This window comes from Myxocyprinus asiaticus, chromosome 14 (genome assembly GCF_019703515.2).
Source record: "Myxocyprinus asiaticus isolate MX2 ecotype Aquarium Trade chromosome 14, UBuf_Myxa_2, whole genome shotgun sequence".
Taxonomy (NCBI): Eukaryota; Metazoa; Chordata; class Actinopteri; order Cypriniformes; family Catostomidae; genus Myxocyprinus; species Myxocyprinus asiaticus.
The window spans coordinates 37,354,069-37,373,002 of record NC_059357.1 but is presented as its reverse complement, the minus strand read 5'-3'; the positions used below and the strand labels follow the sequence as shown (position 1 = coordinate 37,373,002).

At 35.4% G+C, this 18,934-nt stretch overlaps 1 protein-coding gene across 1 annotated transcript in view; it reads right to left on the bottom strand.

Annotated features, from left to right (window-relative positions):
• Window positions 1-18,934, bottom strand: part of LOC127451667 (protein sidekick-2-like) — a 237,775-nt gene that overhangs the window by 44,725 nt on the left and 174,116 nt on the right. The window contains exons 15-24 of the mRNA XM_051716518.1: window positions 14,517-14,664; window positions 11,479-11,619; window positions 11,100-11,281; window positions 6,320-6,435; window positions 5,932-6,127; window positions 5,516-5,614; window positions 5,241-5,432; window positions 2,117-2,238; window positions 1,906-2,015; window positions 1,670-1,820 (exon numbers count right to left, since the gene is read on the bottom strand). Coding sequence (XP_051572478.1) covers window positions 1,670-1,820; window positions 1,906-2,015; window positions 2,117-2,238; window positions 5,241-5,432; window positions 5,516-5,614; window positions 5,932-6,127; window positions 6,320-6,435; window positions 11,100-11,281; window positions 11,479-11,619; window positions 14,517-14,664 — 1,457 coding nt within the window. The remainder of the gene's footprint in view (window positions 1-1,669; window positions 1,821-1,905; window positions 2,016-2,116; window positions 2,239-5,240; window positions 5,433-5,515; window positions 5,615-5,931; window positions 6,128-6,319; window positions 6,436-11,099; window positions 11,282-11,478; window positions 11,620-14,516; window positions 14,665-18,934) is intronic.

Sequence of the window (18,934 nt, the reverse complement as noted above, 5' to 3'; positions counted from 1 at the left end):
TTCAAGTAAGGTTTATAAAATATTTTCAACTCAAATCAATGTTTCATGTCCATTTATTTGTTTATTTGGCAAGTAGTCTTGTAATAGGCTGAATAATGAGGAGTCAGATGGCCATTTTCGCAAAATAAATACCAAAAGAAAACTCAGACGCAAACTGGAGCTTGATTTCAGCTGTTCAGTGATTTTTTTCTTCTCACATAATTACACAATTTCAACGTAAATCAATATTTTATGTCCATGTATTTAGTTATTTGGTTAGTAGCCATGTAATAAGCAGGATAATGTACCGTCAGCTGGTTTTCATTGCAAAATAAACCCCTTCAGGGTGATACAAGCCCTGATCACCCTGTTGGGGTTTATTATGTGATAACAACCGGTTGACTGTACATTACCCCTTACTTAAAAATATTGTTCATTGTTAGTTGATGAGACCTAATGCATTAACTCATGTTAACAAACAGAACCTTTTTAAAAGTGTTACAGTTAATATTAATAATAAATATTTGGCATTACTGTTCACATTCATGTACACATTGAAAGATAGCAAGGAAGCACACATTTTGTGAGAAAATGAAAGAAGCAGTCGGTTGCTTCATAAAGTAAAGATAGCTTTGGACATGTTTAACAAATTAATCAAAAATGATTCCCTGATATAAAAACTTTTATTTCTTCAATTTTGTAGTCTTTTTTGTCCCATGCCTCTTGACTTACACAATCAGTTCCACCAACAATAATAAGCATGTAAATGTACTGCACAGAAAAAGAAAAAACAATTCTAGTAAGATAACCTTCATTTGTATTTCTCAAAGTAAATCGTAATGCTTTAAAATGAAGTAAAATCGACTTAACTTCATGACATCATTCTGATTAAAGTGAGTACATTTCAGTTAATACAGTAACTTTTATGTACATGGTACTAAAGTAAACATAAAGTAAAATTCATTTAATATTTTATTTGAACATTTAAGATTTTTTAACTTTCCTTATAAACGCGTTTAATCGTGTACCAAATCACATACGAACACTTTCCACAGGAAAGTTTAATGCATGCTATGTAGTCTAACTTGCATTACTGGCAATAGAAATACGATGTAGGGATACGCTTACAGATCAAAACATGATGACGGTAACAATCAACAGATATTTTTTTTGTATCATGAATGGGCAATTTTGAAAAGAAACTGGACTTCAGACTTCACAAAACAAGAAGAAACCAAACTTAACAACAAAATCAACCAAATAAACTGTATCAATAAACTGGAAAACAGTGAAACCATGCAAGCTCATTAATTATTCAAACCTGTTTGCAGGCTGGGAACACTAGCTTTGAAAAGTAAAATGTACTTGTACAAATTTCACCTGTGAAATTTACTCAAATTAGTGAATAAATATGACAAGGTTTTCTGCTTTAGAATTGCTGCAAGTGACCCATTGTAAAAATAAACAATCCTAAATAATATATACTTATAAGCTAGAGCATTAATTTTGCACACGTTTAAATTGAGTACAAATGTAGAAATTACTAAATATTTTAAAGTTTACGCTTTAACTTATTCAATGTAAAAAGTACTTAATCTTTTCTGCTATATTTACTTATTAAAATATTAAAATATTTTTTTTCAGTCTCTTGAGTCTCTCAACCAAATTCAATGACACATATGGTACTTACCACCCATCGGAGCCACAGGCTGGTCTCACTGGCTGTGCGGAGAGTGATGTTTGCTGGAGCGATATCAGGAGGGGCCTGTAGGGTCTGGATCTTCCTGGATGGCTGGCTGGGTGGGCTTGTGCCCACTATATTCAACTGCCTCATTCGGAACCTGAAATCAAATGCAATGTTATGACACAGCCTAAAAAGACTGTCTATCACACAATCTGAGAAATGAACATGCTCAGCGTAAAGACCTGTAATATGTGTAGGGGTTCAGGCCCTGGACTTCAAGGGATCGTGCATCAGGCTCATTGGCCAACTGATGGACCATGACCCACTCCTCATTTTCTCCAATAACACCGATCTGAATGAGCGAGAAAGATGATAGATCAATGATGCATAATAAAAACAGACACTTGAGGTCATTCCTTGAGCCAAATACTCAGCATATCATTTCTGCACTACCTGAGCCTCTACCAGCCAGCGTGAGATGGATGTTTTGCCATCATAGCCCGGTTTGAACTGCAGGGTGACAGAGCGTGGGCTGATGTTGGAGATGGCGATGTTGGTGGGAGGTCCAGGCATCTCTGTGGGAATGGGAGAGATGACAAAGTGCAAGAATGAATTGTAGAAATGGTCCAGCAGGAAAGTAAAGGTATTGGAACAATATTAATCACATTAACTAACAATATAACCCACTGAATTGATTTCCTGCTGTAGAAAATGGTTTTTAATCAATATTTTTGCCTTGTTTTCCAGTAAAAATATATAAACATCTTTTACTTATCCTGAAGGTACTTACAATTGAAGTGAATGGGGCCAATCCATATACAGAATACATTAAAATACACACTGTTTCATGAGTATGGCCACAAGATGTCAACATTATAAATGTTAACATTATTTTAGTGTTATAAAATTGCTTACTAATCATTTTTGTGTAAAGTTATATCTAATTTTACAATGCCGGTAAAACCCTGTAATCTGCTACACGCCGGTAAATCTCTGATTTTATCACACTAAAATCATGTTAACATGTATAATGTTAATGTCTTGTGGCTATACTTTTGAAAAAGTGTTAATCAACTGGCTCCATTCACTTCTTTTGTAAGCACCTTACCGTGATTTTTGCTCTTTTTCTTTTGCTCTTAGACAAATTGAAATATTTTTTGTGGTGATCAACATCATGTCACAAATGCTGTCGATTGAGCTTTGTACCGGGAACATTCCTTTAAAAAAAGATTTACTATTGGCAAATTGTTTTTTTTTACGCATACCCTTTAAACCCTCACTAAACTTTTAAACTCCCTAGTTAGATTTATACTTAAGACAAAACACTTTGCTAATGGGGTAAGAAAAATATACTTAATTCAAGATATACTCTCTAAAAACAAATCTTAATCTTATAAAATTTAGCTTCTTAAATAAATCTTGTTTTAAGGATGTTTCGAAATTTTACTGGAAAACAAGACAAAAATACAGATTAAGGGAAATTCTTTAAGATTATTATTATTATTTTTATTTTTTTCAGAATCAAAGGGAGGCGCATATTGTCCTTTTTTGCATGAGACACATTCCTGTCTGCCATCAGTTTTTGCATGCACAAGCAGAAACCCGCAAATTAGCATCATGGGGAACAAAAAAAAAACCGTGCGATACATCCAGCATATGGATCCTTCATTATCAGCACCTACAGAGGACAACATCAAAGTATCTTTTCAGAGCGTTTAGTCTCTGCTTGTGTATAAGGGATGGCTGGAGATTATGAATTTTAATGCACAAACACACCGTATTGAGTGTGCCTTCATTAGCTGTGATATCAAGAGCAAGGTTAATAAGGCCACACTGTAGAAAGTTAACATTCAGAGGTACATACAGCACAGTAGTCTCTTCAGATCATCTTACATTTACAGTACATGTATTTATTCGACAGACACGTTTATCCAAAGCAATTTACAATCCATTCAATGAGTGCATTTTATCAGTATGTGTGATCTCTGAGAATAAAACCCATGGCATTGCGAGGTAAGCAACATTCTCTACCAGGTGAGCTACAGTACTTCCCAAGTTTTTTTGCCTTATGTATGACACTTAATAAAAAATATGTTTCTTCTGACTCATATTGTACTGGATATCATTTCTTTTTGACCAATGAATTTCGTTTGTGATTACTGGATAAGGATTATTAATAATAATTTTATAGAGACTGCACTCATAAAAATAACAAATTTAATGATTAATGATAAAATATATTAGAGCTGAGCACAACTAGAGAAAATATATATTTACGATAGAAAGCTCAGTTTTGCAGATAAGCCGGTTTCACTGCAGCATCCTGTGAGAGTTTTTCTCTAAAATTCTCAGGTGGTTGTTGGGGCTTTTTCTTCTATCAGCTTGCGTGGTAAGGTCTGCTTTTGGCCATGACACATAGAAGCGCATCTTAAACAAGGTTAGCCTTAGCCAAATCTGGCCTGGCACACATGGCTCTCTTAGGTCATTAGTTTAAATAAATCCACACATAGCAATACTAAGTCACTTGTTATATAAGCTCTGGGCTTTCCAGGTTCAGGTACACATTATGACTCAGGTCACTAGGCATTTAAGACTTTCGGTAAAGCAGGCCTAGCCAAACATATAAATTTAGTTCATTAGTGTTACGCCATTCGGCCAGTGGCCAAGGCGCACCAAGCTAGCACACAATTGGTGCACATAGCTCTTCAGAGCAGCAACAGTACACAAGTCTTGGCGATAGATCTGCTTGGTTGGGGGGCTGTGTTTCCCGTTTTTGTGTTATACATTTGTGCAGCTTCCTTAATTTGTTGGAGGACTGTATGTATGTCTATTTGTGCAGCAGAGTGCTAATTGTGCAGCAGCAGCAGGATGTCCAAATGCTAACTCAGTAGGTCTGTGTATGTTCTAGCAGTAGCAAGTCTCCGTACTTGTTCTGCAGCAGCAGCATAGCAGATCTAGTATGCCAAGTCCAATATCCTATCAAAATGTCATACCCACATTAACATACTAAATCTTTCGAGAGTTTACATGACTGAAATATATTTAAAGTCACTTTTACACATAAAAAAATAATAATGTGGAAAAAAAGACTCACCAAGTCACCATATATTCTGTTATGAGATTTTTTTTTTTTAAAGGAATTAAAAAAATCATGAGGCTAAAGATTTAACAAAGCAAAACTTAAATAATTCTAAGTACCTGCTGGAACCTACCTAAAGAGATTTTCAGAGTTCACTAAATAAATAAATAAAAATAATTTAATCACTTTAATGTTTTTCCTAAACTCATATGACTTTCTTTGCTCCGTGGAACACAAAAGAATATGTTGCCCCAGACACCATTCACTTTCATTGTATGGAAAAAAAGACAGAATAAAAAGTGAATGGTGACTGAGAAGAACATACTGCCTAACATCTCCTTTTGCTTACCATCAAAGAAAGAAAGTAATTTCAGTCATGTGGGTTTAAAAAATGTTGTGGGTGAATGATGACATTTTTGGGTGAACTATCCCTATAAGTACCCCCCTCCCCCCGGGTACTTAATCACAAAGCAGTAGAAACTGACAAACTAAACTAACCTGGTGGCACACCGGAGGAAATTGTGGAGGACGACAGCTGCCCTTGACCTTTAGAGGTCATACCGGCCACCTGAATGGTGTATGTGGTAAGGGCGGTCAGACCCGTGACACGGTATTCCTGCGTCATGTTTGGCAGGTAGTGTGTGACCCGCGTGTTCGTTCTGTTGAATTCCTCCCAGGAAATGCGATACCCTGCAGGCACAAGACAGGAGGTGGTTGAGCATAAAGTCACTTCAGAAGATCAGACAGGATTGCGACGGGGGGAGAACAGATACCTGTAAGTATGCCATTCTTTTCAGGTGGGTCTTTCCAGCTAACTTTGAGAGATGTATCCAGAATTTCTGTGAAGCTCAGATGGCCGACAGGTCCTGGGGCTGAGAACACAAGACACTCACATTCACATCAAACCAGAGTCTTTGACCCATAAAATGCATTCCTGTGTTGATGTATTTCCTATTGAAACAGAGAGTTTAAATGAGACATTTCAAAGGGCCCATCCCTTTTTTAATAGTAGGCTAATGCCACAGCCATGAACCACAATTTGCTACTAGTTAAATCTAACAGACATGGCTGAAAAGCCACAAAACTACCATACTGATTTCACTGGGTCTTTAAAAAAGAAACCTGCAGGCCTGAACAGAACAAATCATGGGTAAAGATGCACATAGTTCATAAAAAAAAGGACACTCACTGTCTTCATGTGTGCGTATGCGCTGTGGAGCACTGCGAGGGCCATCTCCCGGCGTGGTGAAGCACAGCACGCAGGTGAAGTACACTGTGAACTTCTTCAGTCCGCTGATGTAACCTACATGAACGCTGTCTTGAAAATTGGGTCTCACCGTAACCAAGGTAACATCTTCCTCGTGGCCTGGTTCCCATGCCAACAGCTAGAAAAAGTAGATGAGTTAGAAAATAGAGTAAAAAATTGGACAGGTATGACCAATACCGCTTAGCACAAGCCAATGTAAGACCTGCTGCTGTCTCAGCGTGACATATATTGTAAGTAATGAAACAGTTTCTACACAAGTAGCATTGCAGTCCTGTGCTTAACCACTAGAGGGCAGTGGATGGACATTCACCTTGTATCCCTGGTTGATGCCATTGATGAATTGAGGACTTGGGGCACTCCATGTAAAACGGACTGTGGTGGAGTTGACAGCCTCTGCTTGAACGTTCCCTGGTGGGACTGTGGGCACTTGAAAAGGAGATTTGAACAGAGAGTGAGATGGCGAGGGAAATCAAAAAGCAGATAGAGAGATTGAAAAAGAAAACATTGAAGACACTAGTAGAAAGACCAGTTCAGACTAGCATTTATTTTCATGCTAGTCAAGGCTGGTTGGTGCTAGATTGTAGATTATCTGTTCCACCAGCTCGATTCTGGTTGCTGGTTTAGCTAATTAAGAAGCCTGTTGGGGACACCAGCACACCAGGAGCTTATAATGGGAACCAGCATCCAAAACACAAGGTTGTAAATTGTTAACATTAGTTAAGTACTTTAACATAAATGAATAATGAACAATAATTTTCAGCCCTTATTAATCTTGGTTAATGTTAATTTTAACATATGCTAATACATTTTTAAATTAAAAGTTGCATATTTTAACAAATTAACATTAACCAAGATGAATAAATGCAGTAAGAATATATAGTTCATTGTTAGTTCATGGTACCTAATGCATTAACTAATGTAAACATGTAAATAACCTTATGTTACCAACACAACACAACACATGCTGGTGACCAGCAATGAATGGACTGCAAAAATGAGTTTTTTTTTAACGTGTTTTTGAGTACAAATATCTAAAAATCCTAAGATCAAGATCAGAAGCGACACTGCATAAGACATTTAGACTTCAGTGAATCTATCTTTAAAATAAGCACATTTTATCTTAATGCACTGGCAGAGTTTTCCCACTTGTTTTATATACTAATATTGAAAATAAGACTTAATATCTTACACAGTGGAGTGTTACTTAACATTTTGATTTTTGAAAATCATTCTGATTTTTACATACTTTTACAGGAAAACCAGACAAAAATACTCTTTAAAGGGTCATGTCATGCATTCTGATTTTTTACTTTATTATTTTCCTTGAGATTCACTTATAATGTTAGTAAAGGTTATTGTACAATGTTTTTGACCCTTTTCCATCCCGCTCTGGCTCTCTGACTGAAATGCTCGCTTTCTGTGTACTACCCCTTTAAGACTTCAACATACACGCCATAGTTGTAGTCGAGACCAGCTCATCCGAGTCCAAGTACAGTCCGAGACCAGAAGAGGGACGAGTCCGAGTCAAGACCAAGACCAGTAAAGACTAAATCTAAGACAAATGTTTTTTTTTATCAATTTATTAAATTAATCACTTAAAGGACTATTGACTCTAGGTGCATATCTCAAATAAACCTCATTTATTATTTTCTTAAGCTTATATTGGTTAAACAATATTACCAGTTGAGAATACAAATTTAACAAATGACACAAATTGGTATTACAATTACGACATGTCAGTGTTAACAAAATCTCAGTGAAAAACTCAAATTAAAGGTTCAAATTGCCTGTGTGACTTAGCATGGCACTACATAACTACCAGCTTCTGTATACTATTATATTCCATTCAAGTCAAGTAAACATTAACTGTACAATAAATAAAATGGGCCTAAAAACCAAACAATAATGTTTTAAATATGACAATGTATATGCAGAAAGTGAATATAAACATATACATTCAATTTGTTAACAATTTCCTCATTTGCACTGCTATATTTCATTCATTGAAAGTCAAGTAAGCATTTCTGCTTACTTTTCCCTTCAAGATTTCATCTCGGGGTACGCACAGAAAGGTTTTTTTTTTTTTTTTCAGAAACCATTCGGTTCTGATGAGATTGAGAAAAGTATTTTTACATTTTCTTCAGTATGTGTAGCATTCATGTAACTAATGGCTAAAGCATTTCTAAAAGACCGTTCAGACCAACGCAGTGCAACGGACCCAGATAGCACACATATGTCTTCGAGATGTCTGTTTTAGATCTTTTTATCTGGAAAGCACCAAACATCTACTAAACATCTTAAAAAGATCAGATTTCCAATCATTCTAAATCATAAACATTTCAATGACATTTGTGAAATGTCTTATTGACATCCGAGACATACTTACTGACATGCGTCTTACAGACGTATTGCAGAAGAGCAAATAACATAAAATAGACATCTTCCAGCTGTAAACGCACACATCAAATAGGCATCTGAGTGTTGTACGTGTGCTATCAGGGAAAGGAGTATAACACAGGTGTCTCGAGACACGTTTTTAACAGTTAATGTTCTTTTTAACTTGACAAAAAGAACTTTGGGGTGCTCGAGATGCCAAAAACACAGCAATACGTAATGCAACGGTCAAAGACATAGAAAAACAGCATGGGTGGACGCAATAACGCATTTGGTGTGAACAGCCCCTTATTAACAAGACACAGCACCAATGGAAGTTTCTCAAAGTTACCTCTCAAAATCTCTGTCTTTTGTTGACTGTAGGTAAATATCCACTTTATCCAATGATTAGTTTATTTTCCGTTTTCTAAAATATCCCGATGCTATTTTAATGAGTGAAGCTGCTTCAAATTATTGAGTGAGATAGCAGTCCGAACTAATCGGACTGAATAACCAATCGATTTAGACCTTTTTGCTAACCTGTTTGGCCAATTTGCTGAAAAGAACCGACTCAACAGAATGATTTATTGGTGAATCGGGCATCACTAGTTCCGATTCAACGCTGCAGCCTGAAATGCAGGACAAACATCAAGATCTCTGATACTGTCAGTCAAAAATGTTTGTCAAATTTTCGAAGCTTTTCACTGTATAATTTTTTTTAAAAGAAACTCGACTGGACTCAGGGTTAAGTCCGAGTCCACACTTGCTCGAGTATGAGTCAAGACCGAGTCAAATTGCTCAAGAGTCCATGACAAGACCAAGACCATGAAAATCTGCAACACTGATACACGCCCACTGTGTTATAATCGACTAATGTCTTTGCAGACCAAACACCCCCTGCCAACACTTGTGGAACTGTTTTTTCCAAGAATGAAAGAATGAAAATGTGCAATTAATTTACAAAATCCCCTGAAAGCACTCAGTCCAGGAAATCAATAACAGCTTAATGTCCCATTTTATATGAAGCACACAATCAAACTACTACAGTTGTTCAACTGAAATAACAATCGAAAAGTGAACAAAGTAGTCACAATGTTGCTCCCAAATACTTATATTATAAGGCATACAAGATATGGTGAAATAGTCCAGTATCTTATAGCAGTCGTAGTGCGCATACGCCAACAGCCTGTGAATGCGTGCACAGTCAAATGAAGTATACTTTGAAACGATGAGCATTTGACTGTAAGCAGACGCTAAGCGTTTATGACAAAAAGTATACTTTGGGCTTTATAAGGGACTGTTGGCCAAGGTGTTCGCCTTGGTTGGGTGGCCGCTTCAATATGCATCCAGTGTAAAGATAATTATGGGACATTTGCAGAGTGGGGAGTTGCAGCCTCCCCCCACCCCCAACCCCTCAATCATTTCGCCGATCGACCAGGGGAAGGGATCTGTTTCGCAGCTTATATACCTGACAATGGCGTCCCAAATCCCAGTGCATTCATTTTGGCCAAAATACAGGACGTCCTGGCTTATACGAGACAGTTGAGACAGATAGCAACCTTACTAGGGTACACTGCACAATTGTCTTTCGTTGCAATCAGTGCAGCGCATTCTTCGTACATAATAAAATAATTTAATCTCACATTTTGTGAGCAATCATGTTTTTCTTTGGTAAGTAGCCGTGTAATAAGCACAATCCACTCTGCGTTGGAGTCCTGACCATGGTTTATTTTGCGACAAAAATGGCTGACTATACAATTTCTTACATATCAAACAAACACAGACAGATTAAAAAGTAGTATTAAATTTGTTTAAATATAAGAATTTTGTTTAAATAAATTTAAGCCACTCTTTCCTAATGTTCGGATCCTTCAGAAGGCTATGCAGTTTTTCAATAACACAACAACATCTGGTGACCTTACTCGACATCTTCAACTTTTCGTAGGTTAAAAGCAAACTACAGTAACAATAGTACTGCTTTCAGTGTTTGAGTACCTCAGTCGCCCTGTCTATCAGTTCACCGCAACGATCATGCATGTTGTGGAGGCGGGGTTATTCAAATGAACACCCCTTTCCTACGTCACTATGGGGTCAATTTCAAAACGAGTCGTTTTTGCAGTTTGGAAACAATAAATACTCTTTTCAGCCAGGAGAGGAAGTTTTGAGTATGTTTTTATAGTAAAACAAGGTCTTCTGTCAAAATATCAAGGAAAATTTTATTCCTCATGACATGACCTCTTAAAAGAATAGGATTTGATGAAGTGTGCTGGTCTTTCCAACATGGAAATCATAAAATAGTGTGAATATACAGCAAAAATAATTTTCATTTCTAAGCATCCCTAAAACAAGATAAATTTACATGAGAAGCAAAATGATAGAAGATATTAAGATTTTTTTTCAAAGAAGTATAATAAATGTTTAGTGGTATTCATGCTTTAAAACAAGAAAAACTTGTATGCCAACAGTGTGTAAAAACTTTTGGCCAAAAAAAAAAAAAAAACAATAAAAAAAAAAAAAAAAAAAAAAAAATTTATATATTATATAATTTATTTATTTATTTCATTTTTTATTTTTTTTTAAGCATAAACCTCACAAAATTCTGTTACATTTTTCTGAAAACAAGACTTAATATCGTATCTGTAGGAGAAACAATAATGCAATACAACTTGGTACAGTCACACAACTGTATTGATTTTAAATACTCTCATGGTCCTTACCACCCTGCAGGGTCCATTCTGTGACTTTTGGGCTAAAGACGCCCTGGCCTGCTCCATTGTAAGCGGCCACCTCGATCTCGTAGTTGGTCCAAATGATGAGGTCCTCCAGCAGAAGATTTGTTTGGTCCGGATTGGTGATATTCTTTATCTGACAGTCCACCGGTAATCCAGACAGACAATACCTGGGCAGCATTGTAGGTGAAAAATATGAGAGATGGTTAAAAGCATGTGCAGCATAACTTTTGAGAGGAATTAAGTCCAAATGCTTGCTGAGAGAACACTATGGGTTCCAGTGGGACATAAGGGTCTTCTCTAGAACATTAATTTCTGCTGAGAGCAGTTGGATTGTGTAGACTAAAGAGTCCCAGGGTTCTCTCACCTGATGATGTAGCCTTGAAGGGGCCCATTTTGGTGGCTCTCGGGGGGCGGCTGCCATTGGATCATGATGGACTGGTTGGTTCGTCCACTGGCTATTACTGTCTGAGGAGGGGCGCTGGGAGGCTCTTCGGGTAATGATACTCTAAAAAAGGGAGAATGGGGAGAGAGAGTAAATGAGATTGAAGACCCAATGAAACTGTTTGGAAAGTAAAATTTTTTTGGGACATACTGAAGGGCTGGCCCCTTTTAAAAAAAGAAATAAATAGCCAATAAGCATTAGTTACATTACAGTTATGAATCATGATTTGCTATTTGCTAGTCAGTCACCGCTGAAATTTGGAAAGGAACATTCTCATTCTAGAGAGCATTTGATTAGGCAATAATACACTCACTGAGCACTTTATTAGGAACACCTGTACACCTACTTATTAATGCGATTATCTAATCAGCCAATCGTGTGGCAGCAGTGCAGTGCATAAAATCATTCAGATATGGGTCAGGAGCTTCAGTTAATGTTCACATCAATCATCAGAATGGAGAAAAAAATGTGATCTCAGTGATTTCGACCATGGCATAATTGTTGGTTTGAGTATTTCTGTAACTGCTGATCTCTTGTAATTTTCCTAGAATGGTGCCAAAAACAAAAAACATCCAGTGAGCGGCAGTTCTGCGGACGGAAATGCCTTGTTGATGAGAGAGGTCATAGGAGAATGGCCAGACTGGTTCAAGCTGACAGAAAGTCTATGGTAACTCAGATAACCACTCTGTGCAATTGTATTGAGCGGAATAGCATCTCAGAATGCACGTCGAACCTTGAGGCGGATGGGCTACAACAGCAGCCCTGTCAAGACCATGTCAGGCACTTTAATAGAACTGTAGTGTTCCTAATAATGTGCTCAGTGAGAGTATGTGTGGCATAAAAAGGCAAAAATCACATTTCTCTTTAACTGTAAATATTGAATGCCCTAATAACTGGAAGATTAATATTACGGACGTCTGTATGCATACGTGTCGTTGTAATGCATGAGTTGGAAGTGAATAACGATTACAACCCTGATTCTCAGTCTTATTCGGAAGCTGAACACTGGCCCTCGAGATACGTGCTCTGTCTCAGCGTGGAGATGATCAAAGACGCCACGGCAAAAATTGGCTAATGCCACAGAGTAAAAAAAGATCCAGAATCCTTAATCTATTTGAGTTCACATCTTGATATCTCCTGTGTGAGAACTGCAGTTCTGTGGCTGAGATAAAGCGCAGTGTTTTAGGATCAAATAAAGAGCCGTGGATCGTCAACCCCCACTACCCCCCTCTCCAGGTCCCCCTGTCTGAAAGAACTAAGAGAGAATGTCTTCTGATCTGTGCGTATTTAAGTTGCAAAACTAAGTGGAAGTTGTTAGTTGAGAGACAATATTTGGTATTAGCTTGTGCTCAGAGACTGTGGGAATGGACGGATTGGGATTTTCATATGAGCTAATGGACATGCTAAATTAGGAGTCCGTCTTGTGTTCCAGAAACAATATTCTTAAAACAGGTACATTTACTTTGCATAAGAAATTAATCTTAAATTAAGTTGATTTTCCTTAAAATTTGACATTTTTGCCCTCAGGTATTTTAGCTTTAGACGGGGCATTGCATCAGCAGCACAATTTAAAAAAAAATTATATATATTTTTATATTTCCTCAGTCTGTTTCTTTTAAGTCTAAATAGGACTTTGGTATCCTGGGTGGCTGATTATTGATTTGCCACAGCTGTGCATATGCGGGATGTTGCAGGCTGGCAGAGAATGTTTACTTCCCTCACGCTTTCAGATCTCATCCTCAAACATTGATTTGAGCTTGACTTTTCCATTTTCAATCAGTTTCCCTCCCGCTGTATCGCTGCATACTTACTACACTCTCCGGCTGATCCGAAGAAACTCTAGCATAAATCTAACTGTTCAATCAGATTATGAGGATCAAATATCTGTGAACGGCTGCTTTCCTTATCGCGGGATCCCTTAGACACAAGGAGATTATGAAAATGAATGCGCAAATACATCATATTCATGCAGAAATGTTGTTTGGCATTTTCTCAGTTTTTGGGAAATCTTTGAGACAGTATCTTTCATGTGTGCTTGTGTCTCAGACGACAGAGGCGTTCCCATGGGATCAGAGCACGTTTGAAGACATAAGTCACTTGCCGCTCTTTGTAATGCTGTAGTAGACAGAGTGGGGAGCAGTCTTACAAAAGCTGCTAAAACCTCTGTTCCATTTCTCTACAGCACTGCAGGCTGCAAGCAGAGAATCAGCCGAATAATGCACTGGCTCACTCCTCATGAGGACTGCGGGTTCGCAATACGAAAGTCTTCACACTTTTGCTGGGCCTTTGTGGGCAATCTTCTGTGCTTAAGTGCGATTCTCACAAACATGTCTGCACCAAAAAGGTCTATAAGACCTGGAAAAAACTATCGTTAGCATTCCCATTAATCTCATTGGCAGTTGCTCGGCTGGCACAAAACCCATCCGAAGTATGCGATTTGGAATCTGCCATAGGAACCACAGAAGTTTTTGAGCCAATCACCTGAGCAGTAAATGCCATGTGACTAATCACTCTGGAGCCGCAGGAAATGGATGTCAAGACAATGCTGATTGGCTTATGACACCACAAGTACGCACATAGTCCCTAGGCCTTCACTGTTGACTTTATATCCATTTTTATACAGTATACTATATCTCTGATGATAACTGGAAGCCACTCACTAAATTAATCATGCAAGTGACAAACAGTGAAGTCAAGCGACCAAAATCTAGCATAATACTCTTTTTCGTGGAATAATGCCTGTTTCACTTACTAATTAAAAAAAATAGTAGGCAGTATACAGTACAGTACAGTATTCAGTAAGTAGTAAGCCGGTATTTCATTCTGAACTTCTTCCAGGAATGTGTTCAGGCCCTTGAGCAACAGAGCGTTTTGAAAACAGCTTCAGGCTTAAAGAGAACCAGACTGTGATAATAGAAAATGTGACACAAGGTTTCTCACTTTCTGACTCACTCACTCACCGTGTGGTCTCCCTGCTAAACTGGCCCTTCCCCACGTCATTGACGGCACATAGACGGAACTGGTAAGAGCGTGCTGGGATCAGACCCCCAACGATCACGCTGGCGGCTTCTGGATCGATGTTGGCCAGGAGCACAATCCATGGGGCGTCTGTCACACATAGAGACAGTGAGGGGGGTTCCACAACAGAAAACATATGACAAGAAATACAAAATACAAAAAATACAAAGAGTGACATGAAATACAACGAGGGGACAAAATATACAATGAGTGAATTGAAACACAAGTAACGTAAAATACAGCAAATGATGTAAAACACAAGTGACATAAGATACAACAAATGACATAAAATACAAGTAGTGACATAAAATACGAGTGACGTAAATACAAGTGATGTAAAATATAACAAATGATGTAAAATGCAAGAAGTTACAAAACATTAGTGATGTAAAATATAACAAAAATGTCAAATATAAGTAGTGACATAAAACACGAATGATGAAAATAGGACAAATTACATAAAATACAAGGAGCCACGTAAAATATGAGTGATGTTATATACAAAAAATGACAAAATTCAAGGAGTGACGTAAGATACGAGTGACATAAAATACAACAAAGATGTGAAATACAAGGAGTGACATAAAATACAACAAATTAAGTAAAATGCAAGTAGTGATGTAAAATACGAATGACGTAAAATACAAGTAGTGCTGTAAAATACAAGTAATATACAAGTGAAGTAAAATACGAGTGATGTAAAATAGGACAAATTATGTAAAATACAAGGAGTGATGTAAAATACAACAAAGACGTGAAATACAACAAATTAAGTAAAATACAAGTAGTGATGTAAAATATGAGTAAAGTAAAATACGAGTCACGTAAAATACGAGTGATGTAAAATAGGACAAATTATGTAAAATACAACAAAGACGTGAAATACAACAAATTAAGTAAAATACAAGTAGTGACGTAAAATATGAGTAAAGTAAAATACAAGGAGTCATGTTAAATACGAGTAATGTAAAATACGACAAATGAAGTAAAATACAAGGGGTGACGTCTAATATGACTGACGTAAAATACAACAAAGAAGTGAAATACAAGGAGTGACGTAAAATACAACAAATTAAGTAAAATATAAGTAGCTAAGTAAAATACGAGTGAAGTAAAATACAAGGAGTGATGTAAAATACAACATAGATGTAAAATACAAGGAATGACGTAAAATACAACAAATTAAGTACAAGACAAGTAATGAAGTAAAATACGAGTGACGTAAAATACAACAAAGACATAAAATACAAGGAATGATGTAAAATACAACAAATTAAGTAAAATACAAGTAGTGACGTAAAATACGAGTGAAGTAAAATACAAGGAGTGACAAAATATGAGTGATGTAAAATTCAACAAATGGTGTAAAATACAAGGAGTGACGTAAAATATGAGTGCCATAAAATACACAACAAATTAAGTAAAACACGAGTGCCGTAAAATATGAGTGATGTAAAATACGACAAATTACGTAAAATACAAGGAGTGATGTAAAATACCAGTGACATAAACTAAAAGGAGTGATGTAAAATACAAGTAGTGCTGTAAAATACGAGTGCCGTAAAATACAAGTGATGTAAAATACAAGAACTGATGAAAAACGAGTGATGTAAAATACAACAAATGTTGTAAAATACGATTGACATAAAATACAAGTGCCGTAAAATACACAACAAATAAAGTAAAATACAAGTAATGATGTAAAATATGAGTAAAGTAAAATACATGGAGTCATGTAAAATATGAGTGATGTAAAATAGGACAAATTATGTAAAATACAAGGAGTGATGCAAAATACAACAAAGACGTGAAATACAACAAATTAAGTAAAATACAAGTAGTGCCGTAAAATATGAGTGCCATAAAATACACAACAAATTAAGTAAAATACGAGTGCCATAAAATATGAGTGATGTAAAATAGGACAAATGACATAAAATACAAGGACTGATGAAAAACGAGTAATGTAAAATACAACAAATGTTGTAAAATGCGATTGACATATTGACGTAATACGAGTGCTGTAAAATACACAACAAATAAAGTAAAATACAAGTAGTGACGTAAAATATGACAAATGACATAAAATACAAGGAGTGAAGTAAAATACAACAAAGACGTTAAATAAAGGAGTGACGTAAAATATGAGTGAAGCAAAATACAAGGACTGATGAAAATATGAGTGATGTAAATTACAACAAATGTTGTAAAATACAAGGAGTGACGTAAAATACGAGAGACATAAATACATAACAAATTAAGTAAAATACAAGTAATGACGTAAAATATGAGTGAAGTAAAATACGAGGACTGATGAAAAATGAGTGATGTAAAATACAACAAATGTTGTAAAATACGAGTGCGGTAAAATACACAACAAATAAAGTAAAATACAAGGAGTGATGTAAAATACAAGAAGTGACATAAAATACAAGAAGTGACATAAAATACAACAAATAAAGTAAAATACAAGGAGTGATGTAAAATACAACAAATGAAGTAAAATACAAGGAGTGACGTAAAATACAAGGAGTGACGTAAAATACAAGAAGTGATGTAAAATACAACAAATAAAGTAAAATACAAGGAATGATGTAAAATACAACAAATAAAGTAAAATACAAGGAGTGACGTAAAATACAAGAAGTGACGTAAAATACAACAAATAAAGTAAAATACAACAATACAACAAATAAATTTTTTACAAGGAGTGATGTAAAATACAACAAATGAAGTAAAATACAAGGAGTGACGTAAAATACAACAAATGAAGTAAAATACAAGGAGTGATGTAAAATACAAGAAGTGATGTAAAATACAACAAATAAAGTAAAATACAAGGAATGATGTAAAATACAACAAATAAAGTAAAATACAAGGAGTGACGTAAAATACAAGAAGTGACGTAAAATACAACAAATAAAGTAAAATACAACAATACAACAAATAAAGTAAATTTTTTACAAGGAGTGATGTAAAATACAACAAATGAAGTAAAATACAAGGAGTGACGTAAAATACAACAAATGAAGTAAAATACAAGGAGTGATGTAAATACAAGAAGTGATGTAAAATACAACAAATGAAGTAAAATACAAGGAGTGACGTAAAATACAACAAATGAAGTAAAATACAAGGAGTGATGTAAAATACAAGAAGTGATGTAAAATACAACAAATGAAGTAAAATACAAGGAGTGACGTAAAATACAACAAATAAAGTAAAATACAAGGAGTGACGTAAAAAACAAGAAGTGACGTAAAATACAACAAATAAAGTAAAATACAAGGAGTGACGTAAAATACAAGAAGTGACGTAAAATACAACAAATAAAGTAAAATACAAGGAGTGACGTAAAATACAAGAAGTGACGTAAAATACAACAAATAAAGTAAAATACAAGGAGTGACGTAAAATACAAGAAGTGACGTAAAATACAAGAAGTGACGTAAAATACAACAAGTAAAGTAAAATACAAGGAGTGACGTAAAATACAAGAAGTGACGTAAAATACAACAAGTAAAGTAAAATACAAGGAGTGACGTAAAATACAACAAATAAAGCAAAATACAAGGAATTATGTAAAATACAACAAATGAAGTAAAATACAAGGAGTGACATAAAATACAAGAAGTGACGTAAAATACAACAAATAAAGTAAAATACAAGGAGTGACGTAAAATACAACAAATGAAGTAAAATACAAGAAGTGATGTAAAATACAACAAATGAAGTAAAATACAAGGAGTGACATAAAATACAAGAAGTGACGTAAAATACAACAAATAAAGTAAAATACAACAAATAAAGTAAAATACAAGGAGTGACGTAAAATACAACAAATGAAGTAAAATACAAGAAGTGATGTAAAATACAACAAATGAAGTAAAATACAACAAATAAAGTAAAATACAAGGAGTGACGTAAAATACAAGAAGTGACGTAAAATACAACAAATAAAGTAAAATACAACAAATAAAGTAAAATACAATGAGTGATGTAAAATACAAGGAGTGACGTAAAATACAACAAATGAAGTAAAATACAAGGAGTGACGTAAAATACAACAAATGAAGTAAAATACAAGGAGTGATGTAAAATACAAGAAGTGATGTAAAATACAACAAATAAAGTAAAATACAAGGAATGATGTAAAATACAACAAATAAAGTAAAATACAAGGAGTGACGTAAAATACAACAAATAAAGTAAAATACAACAAATAAAGTAAAATACAACAATACAACAAATAAAGTAAATTTTTTACAAGGAGTGATGTAAAATACAACAAATAAAGTAAAATACAAGGAGTGACGTAAAATACAACAAATGAAGTAAAATACAAGGAGTGATGTAAAAT